This window comes from Osmerus eperlanus, chromosome 5 (assembly GCF_963692335.1).
Source record: "Osmerus eperlanus chromosome 5, fOsmEpe2.1, whole genome shotgun sequence".
Taxonomy (NCBI): domain Eukaryota; kingdom Metazoa; phylum Chordata; class Actinopteri; order Osmeriformes; family Osmeridae; genus Osmerus; species Osmerus eperlanus.
Genome location: NC_085022.1, coordinates 22,423,019 through 22,434,288, shown reverse-complemented (window position 1 = coordinate 22,434,288; position 11,270 = coordinate 22,423,019). Strand labels below are relative to the sequence as shown.

Sequence of the window (11,270 nt, the reverse complement as noted above, 5' to 3'; positions counted from 1 at the left end):
TACCGTAGGTCTTATTGGCATCCAATCTCTTGAGACAAATAGCATTATCTGATCTAACAAAAATACACTTGATCGATACTCCCACTCTGCATAACTACGGCTCTCTCAGAATCAATCAAATTGGTTGTTCAGTATCAATTTAAAACATTGTGCAGACGATTTAATTTTCACAAAACACAAGTCATGCCTCGGTATCGATAATTATAGGCTATACTGTCACCCCTAGCCTACTCAATTATTTGGATCAATTTAGGAGTCCGTTGGAAATGTTTCATCCAGCGAAAATATTGACGTCTACAGGGGGCAATCGTGTTCCTTTTCTAAGGCCCCTTCAAAGCATCATCCCTCCGCCATTGCTGACTACACTCCCCCTTCATTATCGGAGGTTTAGCTCTAAACTGGAGCACAACCATAGGCACTGCATGTACCAAAATAAGTCCCATGTAGGGCTGCAGTTCAAGAAATGTATTCGTCTAGTACTACATTATTTATGCATTATGCATAATAAATACCAATCTCAAAATGTTCTGCCAAATGCAAATAATTAGGCTACATGGAAATAGTAGCCAATGTCATTTCAATTACTTGAGTAACAATTAAGTATATTTCTGTGCGCATGCACTCTGCTATACACCAGTCTATTATGGAATATAAATGCTCAGCCAACATCATAGTCTCACGTTATAACGTTGTGGCTTACGTGACCGTTCTGTGTGTAAGCATGGTATAGACCGGTTTTGTTGTAGCCTAGTTTATGTCGACGCTGACGCCTAAGGTGGCGCGTGCTGAATGATTTGGCTTTCTCTTCCCCAATTTCAGCACCTTGGCCAGCGCCTGAAGGAATTGGATTTTGTTTTGGCGATATACCAACTTCCTTTTGTTTGCTTACGTGATGGTTTGTTGCGGTCAAATCTAGAAGCGGGTTAAACGGATGCTTTTAAACCAGCTGTGAGTTTTCCTCTCTTACTATTTATTTGTTGGACACACTCATACCTGCCCCAGAGCACGTAATACCGACTATGGCTTTCTGACACTAATTGTTATGCACATTGATAGAAAAATAGCTCATACTCCGTTCTTTTTTTAGATTTTTAGATTTTATCTGGGGGGAGCAGCGCTATTTGAAAAATCTCAAACAAAGATAATCTCACGATATAAACCGGTAAGTACGCCTTGGTGTGTGAATGACTGAGTGGCACGTCAAACTTGTTCAACACCACGTTCTGCTTTGTTGAGCATTAGAAAGCATTTTAAATACATCCAGCCTTTGTTCAAATCTGAGGAGTGACCTAACATTAAATAGGCTACAAGGCTGAATATTGCTTTTGTGGAATGGTTTAGTTGGAATCAACATCATCGGCCCCAAAAAATCCCCTTTCCGCTGTCCTGTAAACATCTGCACATTTCACAAACCCAAAAGCATCAGCATGCTAAACGATGCCCGTGGGTTGACCCAAGGAGTCCCTGGATTGGCTCCAGTAGTCCTCTCTGGCGCTGTTGGAGCGTGATACGGGACAGCCGCTCCATAGCAGGATGGACGATGGATCATTCCGCCAGTCAGTGTTCAGACCCACTGTTCTCTGGTGGATTTATGGTATGAATGTATCGAGTTCCAGCAATGTACAGGACTGTATCACAGACCACCGCCACATTTTAAAATCTTTCTTCTCTGCGTGATGCAGGAGCTCTGCTCATTTTTCACTCTCTTGAAGTCTCCCTAGGCAATTCGAAATGGGGTCCCAGCGATTTTAGATGTTCTTTAGGAAGCAATAAAATGATAGCCAAAATAATTGCTCTAAAATTGGATTTGTGAGTGGGCTGTTCTGTAGGGTAATCTGGAAAGAAGTTTGATTTTACAAACCCACAATCGAATACCATTTGATCCCCTTTTCTGCCCCCCCTTACCCCAGGGCCCCCCCTTACCCCAGGGCCCCCCCTTACCCCAGGGCCCCCCCTTACCCCAGGGCCCCCCCTTACCCCAGGCCCCCCCTTTCCCCAGGGCCCCCCCTTACCCCAGCCCCCCCTACCCCAGGGCCCCCCCTTACCCCAGGGCCCCCCCTTACCCCAGGCCCCCCCTTACCCCAGACGTCCTCTTAACCCTGCTCTGAAATTGATCCACATGCGCTCCCTCCATCCTTGACCTTTTGGGGTCGGCTTGAGCGTATGGTACTCACCCGGTTAGCTCAGGCTCCTACTCTAGGCACCGTTTCCCACAGGCTCCAATGTGGGGAAGTATTTTGGCGCGGGACAGGAAGTGAGAGGGTTTGGGTTTACAGTGGTCGCAGTGTCCCTGGGGGGTCGGGTGTCTCGGGGGAGGGCAGCACGTCTGACTCAGCTGTGTGTCGTCGCTCTGCAGATTATCTCTACGACTCCCCTGACACCTGACCTTTGGTACTGTATGAGATCAGTACAATCACAGCTTTGGTACTGTATGAGATCAGTACAATCACAGCTTTGGTACTGTATGAGATCAGTACAATCACAGCTTTGGTACTGTATGAGATCAGTACAATCACAGCTTTGGTACTGTATGAGATCAGTACAATCACAGCTTTGGTACTGTATGAGATCAGTACAATCACAGCTTTGGTACTGTATGAGATCAGTACAATCACAGCTTTGGTACTGTATGAGATCAGTACAATCACAGCTTTGGTACTGTATGAGATCAGTACAATCACAGCTTTGGTACTGTATGAGATCAGTACAATCACAGCTTTGGTACTGTATGAGATCAGTACAATCACAGCTTTGGTACTGTATGAGATCAGTACAATCACAGCTTTGGTACTGTATGAGATCAGTACAATCACAGCTTTGGTACTGTATGAGGTCAAAAGATCAAAGATGGTCTGTCCTTCACTTTAAACTACCGCCTAACTTTTCTAAACTGCTGATGATGGCTCCTCTGTTACACGGCTGTTACCTAGGAATGTTAGTCATAGCTTAATGCAATGGTAACTTGATACATTATGCTATAAATCATGCCACTGCACTGGAAACTGCCACGGACACGTCTTCGCTAAAATCTGTAAGATCATCAACACCTTTTCTATCTCATGCGGATCATGTGATCAAACCTTCTGACATGGATGCTTATGGAAAGCCAGCAGGTTCCTTCTTTTTGAAGATTTGTGATTACGTCTGATTACATCATTTGAGGGAACGTGTTTGTGTTTTGGGGTTTAGATGAGAGGTGGACTCATGCCTCACACCAACCTTGAAGTGACGTTTGCTGTGTTAACTGCACAGCTGTACCCCACCCCCCTCACACACACACTCATTCAATATCCCTCTTCTCCCTCCCTCCCTCCCTCCCTCCCCCTCTCTCTCTCTCTCTCTCCCTCCCCCCCTCTCTCCCTCCCCTCCCCTCTCTCTCTGTCTCTCTCTCTCTCTCTCTCTCTCTCTCTCTCTCTCTCTCTCTCTCTCTCTCTCTCTCTCTCTCTGTCTCTCTCTCTCTCTTCTCCCTCCCCTCCCTCCGTCTCTCTCTCTCTCTCAGTTAGGCCCCTCCCTCCTCTGTTGTCTGCTTGCCGGCTGCACAGGCACATGCACGCTGTCTTCTCTCACCTCACAAGGTCAACTTTGAAATCTCATTGGCCAAAATAGGAAGAGCAGGTGCACGCAAAAAGCCCTCTACTCTAGCCCGCGCGTGTGTGTGTGTGTTTGTGCGCGTGTGTTTGTAGCTCGCCAGAGTGTGAGTGTGCATGTGCCTTCCAGCAACGCGTTACAGGATGTCTGCTGGAGACTGCAGGAGAAAGCCATGCATGCAGTTCTCCCCCGCGCGACTGGGAAAGCAGCTTAGAGCAGCGGAGAGGAGCGAGGACTGCTGTTAACCCCTCTCTGGACTGCTGCTAACCCCTCTCTGGACTGCCTCTGTCTCCAGATTCTCCTGTCCCGCCCTTCTGATCTCTGTGGACCTGAGCGCTGGCAGGCAGGATGTAGAATAAGGAGGAGCACCTTGCCTGGGATCATCTAGTGGACGTCAGACACCTCAGAGGAACGTGCTCTGGGAGCCTCTCTACTTGGCTCTCACGCTCCTTGTCTTCTTGCTTCCTCGTGGCTGTGCTCAGAGTTCGGGTTCCACCATGTCGCTGGCGTTCTGCGGGAACGAGAACGGCTCGGCGTACAACGTGGACGGAGGCGTCCTCAACAACGGCTGCTTCCTGGACGCGCTCAACGTGGTGCCCCACGTCTTCCTGCTGTTCATCACCTTCCCTATACTCTTCATCGGTAAGTGGTGATGCATGCATGCTCTCATTCCCTCTGTCTCTCACACACACACACACACACACACACACACTTCTTGGTTGTCATTGGTGAGTAGAGACACCAGGGAAAACATGTAAAGTACACACACAGCATGTATTCCCTCTCTTTCAAACACACACACACACACACACACACACACACACTGCCTGATGTGTCAGCACTGCACCACGATAGTCTGTGATGAGACAGATGGTCTGGAGAATGTGTCCTCCAACTGTCATATTCAGCTTGTTAAACGTAACTGTCTTTGGCTCACTAACTTATTGCCGGTTACATGTCAGGTATGCAAGTATGGCACTTATGACAATATGGTACTGTTTGACAAAAAATCAGAAAGCAGTGTCATTTGACAAGGGGAAATGGTAAATAGACATCATGTACTCATAATCTGACCAGGGTTAGGGTTAAAAATACTAGTCTTTAGCATTCATGTGACCAAAGCGTTAACATTCTGCCGGACAGACACCCTGGTGAAGTATGGCGTACCAGAACATGTTCCTGCAATACCCCTTTTTATTTTTGACAAACAAATGTGACCTTTCTGTCTGGAATTTACAAAGCAGAGGCTCAAGCCATCATCTAGAGTGCTCACATTACAGCTCGCTGCTCCCTGACTGCCTGTCTGTAAATCCATTAGTGTCCTCATCACAGTGTGACCTGCCCGTGTCATCAGAGTGGGACATACTTACTCCTTGTCATTAATGTTGGCCTTGCCTGTGTCATTAGTGTGGGACAGACTTACCCTATGTCATCAGAGTTGGACAAACTCTCTCTGTGTCATTAGAGGAGGACTGTTTGATCTGCGTTTACGCCTTGCTACCATGCCACACAATGTGATCAAAGTGTGACTGGCTGTTACTGGTTGTCCCTCACTCTCTCCTATCAATCTAACCTTTCCACTGTATTAGTTTAATCTCTCCCTCTACACCACCCTCATCTAATTGATCCCTCCTGGACCAGACCCAACATTACCTCTGTTTGGTCAATACTTCCTGGTGAGCCAGTCTGTGAGAGAGACTCTGTCTGTGAGGGAGACTCTGCCTGTGAGGGAGACTGTCTTTGAGGGAGACTCTGCCTGTGAGGGAGACTGTCTGTGAGAGAGACTCTGTCTGTGAGGGAGACTGTCTGTGAGGGAGACTCTGTCTGTGAGGGAGACTGTCTGTGAGAGAGACTCTGTCTGTGAGGGAGACTCTGTCTGTGAGGGAGACTGTCTGTGAGGGAGACTCTGTCTGTGAGAGAGACTGTCTGTGAGAGAGACTCTGTCTGTGAGGGAGACTCTGTCTGTGAGAGAGACTGTCTGTGAGAGAGACTCTGTCTGTGAGGGAGACTGTCTGTGAGAGAGACTCTGTCTGTGAGGAAGACTGTCTGTGAGAGAGACTCTGTCTGTGAGGGAGACTCTGTCTGTGAGAGAGACTGTCTGTGAGAGAGACTGTCTGTGAGGGAGACTGTCTGTGAGGGAGACTCTGTCTGTGAGGGAGACTGTCTGTGAGGGATCTCTGTCTGTGAGGGAGACTGTCTGTGAGGGAGACTGTCTGTGAGAGAGACTCTGTCTGTGAGGGAGAGTCTGTCTGTGAGGGAGACTGTCTGTGAGAGAGACTCTGTCTGTGAGAGAGACTCTGTCTGTGAGGGAGACTGTCTGTGAGGGATCTCTGTCTGTGAGGGAGACTGTCTGTAAAGGGTTCATGTCAAGCTATGGTCTGTTTCACAGCCAGTACTGAAAGGAAAGAGTCTTTCTTTAGTCCTAATCTCTGTTGAGGCTTGGCCCAGCACAGTGAGACTGAAAAAAACCTGATGAATTGTGTTTGTGTGTCTGTGTGTGTGTGGTTTACATCTTGTGCCAACATTTCTTTGAGTAAACACCTGGGCTCACCAATAGGATTAGTGTTACCAGTAGCCATCACCATAGCGACATTGCTATTGGCAGGAAGATTGGCAGCAGTGAGTAATTCAGATTAGAAAACAAATGGCCCTTTAATGATAATACAGATAATTAAATTGTTATTCTTTGATTTTAGATCAAGATCAATAGATCTTATTAGTATAATTATATTAGTATCCTCTAATGAGTAATTAAATAAACTGTGACTGAGAGATGTCAGGGTACTAAACTAAAGCCCAGATATTTTGTTCTGGAGATACCACAAGTACAAGAGCCTCACATGACCATGTTGACAAGGCCAGCCTTCAGACAGGCCCAGGGACAGCTGTCTCCCTGACAACAGCTACAGGAAGATAGTCCTGTCTCCCTGACAACAGCTACAGGAAGATAGTCCTGTCTCCCTGACAACAGCTACAGGAAGATAGTCCTGTCTCCCTGACAACAGCTACAGGAAGATAGTCCTGTCTCACTGACAACAACTACAGGAAGATAGTCCTCTCTCCCTGACAACAGCTACAGGAAGATGGGTCAGATGTTTAATGTGTGTGTTGTGTTTCCTGGGTGTAATGTGTGTGTTGTGTTTCCTGCGTGAGGCTGGGGCAGTCAGAGCTCCAAGGTCCACATCCACCACAGCACCTGGCTCCACTTTCCCGGACACAACCTGCGCTGGCTGCTCACTTTCATCCTGCTGTTTGTCCTCGTCTGCGAGGTCGCTGAGGGCATCGTCTCTGACGGGTGAATCACACACACTCACGGACGATCATCTTTCAATCTTTCACGACCTTCAGATATATCCTCCTGTGTGTGTATTTGTGTGTGTGTGGGCGTCACAGGGTGAAATGTCAACTATTACAGCAATCAAATCTGATATTTTAAGCACCTTTTCACTTTCAATTGTGAGATCTACCCTCTCTCTCTCTCTCTCTCTCTCTCTCTCTCTCTCTCTCTCTCTCTCTCTCTCTCTCTCTCTCTCTCTCTCTCTCTCTCTCTCTCTCTCTTCATCTGGTGTGTGCTTCCTGTGTGTGGCCGTGTGTGAAGTATTTTATTGTCTCAGGAGGACAGTCTGTCTGTGTTTCTGTGAGGGCATCACATGTGTTAGTGAAGTGAACCAGAGAGCTTCTCATCTGCTCTCCAGCTTCTAGTGCTCTTCCCAAGGCTGTAGCAGCACACTGTGGTCGTAAATTAATTTATATACTGCTATGCGGGGGAACTGCCTTTGTGTGTTAGGCTACATAAAGACAGATACATGTATACACCATGTGTGTGTGTGTGTGTGTGTGGGGGGGCTCATCTCATCCTCTCTGCCCCACCCAGGTTCAGCCAGTCGCTCCACCTGCACCTCTACATGCCTGCCGGCCTTGCCTTCATGGCCGGGGTCACCTCCATCATCTACTACCACAACATTGAGACCTCCAACTTCCCCAAGTTACTCATAGGTAGGTGACTGTCATCCCCAACCGCTAGGCCAGGCACTGTAGGTCTGTAGGTCTATATATTACTGCAGGGAATACTGTATGACCATCGTAACTGAACAGTGTGATCCCTGTGTCCTCTTCAGAATCAAAACCACAGGTCATGAAAATGGATAGGTCTTACACCTCAGTTGGGCGATTTATCCAGCTATGCACTGTAGCTCATTAGTTGAAATAAAGAGGCTTGTTTCGCACTACGGTCAACATTTATTGATGACAGTAGTTGTTGCAGTAAAACATGATGGCAGAGGTGGTTCTTTCCACCCAGCCTCAGACAGGCAAGTGTCTTAACGACCTTGTTAATCCGGTACTGTACATACTGTGCAGCTAAAACACCAAAACAACAAAGACTGTAATTGCTATGGCAACAGGAGTCAAGCTTTTGGTCCTGCCATGCCATCACAGCAGCATTCAGTCAGGCAAGTCACTTGTTATCGTTCTTTTCACACCTCCACCACTTTCTCTAAATCAGGTATCTTTCTCCACAAACACACAGAAACCCAATCTGTATTTAGCCGGGAGGAAAGCTGAGGTATTGAATGAAACTCTTTAAGGGCTGTTGTGATTTTGACTCATATAATGCGTTATTGGTCTCAGCTTGTTGTCACAGTGTTGGCTCTGTTTTGGAGTTTAACGACCTTGACTGTAATGAGTATCTATCAGTGAGGAGAATGTGGGAGGAGGAGGAAGAAGGAGGTTAGGATAGAGCCGACAGAGCTAGCGGAGGAAGGGGGCGTCTGAAGAGCCATAAGCAGAATGACGGAGAGGGAATGTGATATTTCTGATGTGATGCGCACATGTTGACTGTTCTCTGGGGAGCAGGGGACAGAATTCTTTGACAGTAGACATCCTGTGACTGGCTCATTCTACTGTCTGCCACCATCCATCTGGTGCTAGTCATTCATGCTGTATCTCCTGACTCCTTAGATGAATATTTAATTGCTCTCTTGGTCGGCTGATAGATCTGACCAGTGTAAGCTCAAACGTAAAAGACAATGAGACAGTGTGAGAAAAACCAACATGAATACTTTATCGGTCTACATACAGTATAAAATCATTAAACAGCTCCTGATAAAAGAAAAGTATAACTAAGTAGTTTAAAACTAACAAGAGAACCTTGGGTGTATTGCATGTAAAATAAGTAGTGTACCGTAATATGTTAGCAATACAAGTAGTATCTAATGTTAGTAATAAGCCCACCCTGTCCCCCCAGTAGTAAATTACCTTTTATCCTTCAATTGCTCCCCCCAATCCTTTCCCCATGAATCCATTTCTCTCTCCCTTCACATATGCCTTTTGTTCTCCCTCCCCCATCCCTCTGTTATCCTGTCCCTCCCTCCCCCATCCCTCCCTCCCTCATCCCTCCTTCCCTACCTCCCTCCCTCCCCCCCCCATCCCCCAGCCCTGCTGATCTACTGGATGCTGGCCTTCCTTATGAAGACCATCAAGTTTGCCAAGTACACTGAGCATGGCATCGGGCCCCCGGCAGCTGCGCTACTGCCTCACGGGGCTGCTGGCCCTGCTGTACGGCCTGCTACTGGCCGTGGAGGTCAACCTCATCCTGGGACGGGTGAGTCTGGTGTGTGTGTGTGTGTGTGTGTGTGTGTGAGTGTGTGTGTGTGTGTGTGTGTGAGTGTGTGTGTGTGTGTGTGTGTGTGTGGGGGGGGGGGGGGGGGGCAGACAGACAGACTTGTGGTCTCACTGCATGAGTCCTGCAGGTGGATTTAAATGTCACAGGATGTCAAGAGAGAGTTTGTCTTCTTTCCTATTGACGTCTAAGTGTACCTTGAAGGTCATTTCATGTCAAGTAGCAATCATTCTCTTGGCACAGATTCATCTGAAGCCTACAGTTCTTTTTTGTGTTCTTTTCATTGATGTACTGACTCAAACTGCTGAGCACGCTATCAAGTAAAGGTCTTCAAGTGATTAGCTTGATAATAAACAACATTGTTACGTGTGTGTGTCCATGTGCAGTGAGCCACATCTGTCACGTCCCAGGAGCATGTGAGCTGTGAGATGTGAGCCCACATCTGTCACGTCCCAGGAGCCCAAGCCTGTGTGTATGTGTGTGTGAGTGAGTGAGTGAGTGAGTGTGTGTGTGTGTGTATGTGTGAGTGTGTCAGTTTGTGCTCACATCTGTCTTTGCTGAAAGATACTCAAACCAGAAATACTTACATAATCTAAATGATATAAGAATCAGTGCCCAAATGTTCACATTGTCAGAATGATGTTTGGACATGGCGGGCCTACAGTACCCTCACCGCCTCCCTGTCTTTAGAAAGAGCAGTGAGTTAAGGTAGGATGTGCCATTGCGGTAATTCCACCGGCAGTCACAACATAATAACCTACTTTAACCAAGATGAGATGCTCTCTGTGTTACACAAGCAGAACAGTGTAGCACATCCTAAGATATCCCAGCAATATATCATCTTTTCATTGATTACATCCTGAACCAGGATAATTCAAGTTAGTTGTACAGAATTATACAGTATGTCTTTAAGCTCAATAGCTATGTTGTTTACAAAGCTAATGAACAGCTTCCTGTTTCAGTCTATTACAGGGAGATTTGTTGCCAAGATGATGTGTTTGCCAAGACACACTCAGACAAGCCACTATTCTTTAGACAATAGTGCCAAGTTCACTGTCAAGATAATATAGTCTGGATGTCATATTGAAAGAGGATCCAATTATTACAATGATGTTAAACTCGGCAAGTCAAAATAGGATTTTCTAAACAGTAAGTAAAGTACTTTATTATCCATTATAGGTGTGTGGGTAATTTTGATCTTGGCCTCCCCCCCTCTCTCCCCCCCCCTCTCTTCCTCTCCCCCCCCCACTCTCTCTACCCCCCCCTCTCTCCCCCTCTCTTTCTGCCCCTCCCCCCCCTCTCTCCCCCCTCTCTCCCCTCTCTTTCTGCCCCTCCCCCCCTCTCTCCCCCCTCTCTCCCCTCCCCCCCCTCTCTCCCCTCCCCCCTCTCTCCCCTCCCCCCCTCTCTCCCCCTCTCTTTCCAGCGGTACATTTGCTTCGTCAGCCCCATGGAGGTGAAGCCCCCGAGGACCTCCAGGACCTGGGGGTCCGCTTCCTGCAGCCCCTTCGTCAACCTGCTCTCCAAGGCCACCTACTGGTGGATGAAACACGTTCATCACCGCCGCCCACCGCCGCCCAATCGACCTCAAGGTCATCGGCAAGCTGCCCATCGCCATGAGGGCCCTTACCAACTACCTGAAGCTGCGGGCAGCTTCGAGGAGCAGAGGGTGAGGGGCAGGGACGTCGTCTTGTTAGTCTCTCCAGAAGGGCAGGGCAAAACTGATGAATCGGGTCGAAACCGATGAATCGATTACAGTTGATGATTGTCAGTCGCAATTGTCCCTATTTCTCCTTTTAGTTTAGTGATACTGTCCTCTGTAGATACAGAATGCATCACCGAGTTGCCTCACAAGCATTCTGGACAGTTTGATGTTTTACTTGTTTATGGGAAATGTCTTGTTGTTTGTGATTGGCTACGTGGACTTCCTGTGTTTGTGCAGTGTAGTACTGCTTGGGGTCAGAAGATTACAGCTGATGTCCCCACTTTACAGCACATTCAGCATCCAGCATTAAGTGTTTACATAAGAGAATAGACCTCGTTCTAGTGTAGTTACAGTTCACGT

The 11,270-nt window shown here is 47.5% G+C and overlaps 1 protein-coding gene across 1 annotated transcript in view; it reads left to right on the top strand.

Annotated features, from left to right (window-relative positions):
• Window positions 1-1,147: 1,147 nt before the first annotated feature.
• Window positions 1,148-11,270, top strand: part of abcc8 (ATP-binding cassette, sub-family C (CFTR/MRP), member 8) — a 25,769-nt gene continuing 15,646 nt past the window's right edge. The window contains 8 exon segments of the mRNA XM_062460854.1: window positions 1,148-1,162; window positions 4,071-4,230; window positions 6,742-6,883; window positions 7,463-7,584; window positions 9,023-9,096; window positions 9,098-9,190; window positions 10,632-10,751; window positions 10,753-10,874. Coding sequence (XP_062316838.1) covers window positions 4,086-4,230; window positions 6,742-6,883; window positions 7,463-7,584; window positions 9,023-9,096; window positions 9,098-9,190; window positions 10,632-10,751; window positions 10,753-10,874 — 818 coding nt within the window. The 5' untranslated portion in view covers window positions 1,148-1,162; window positions 4,071-4,085.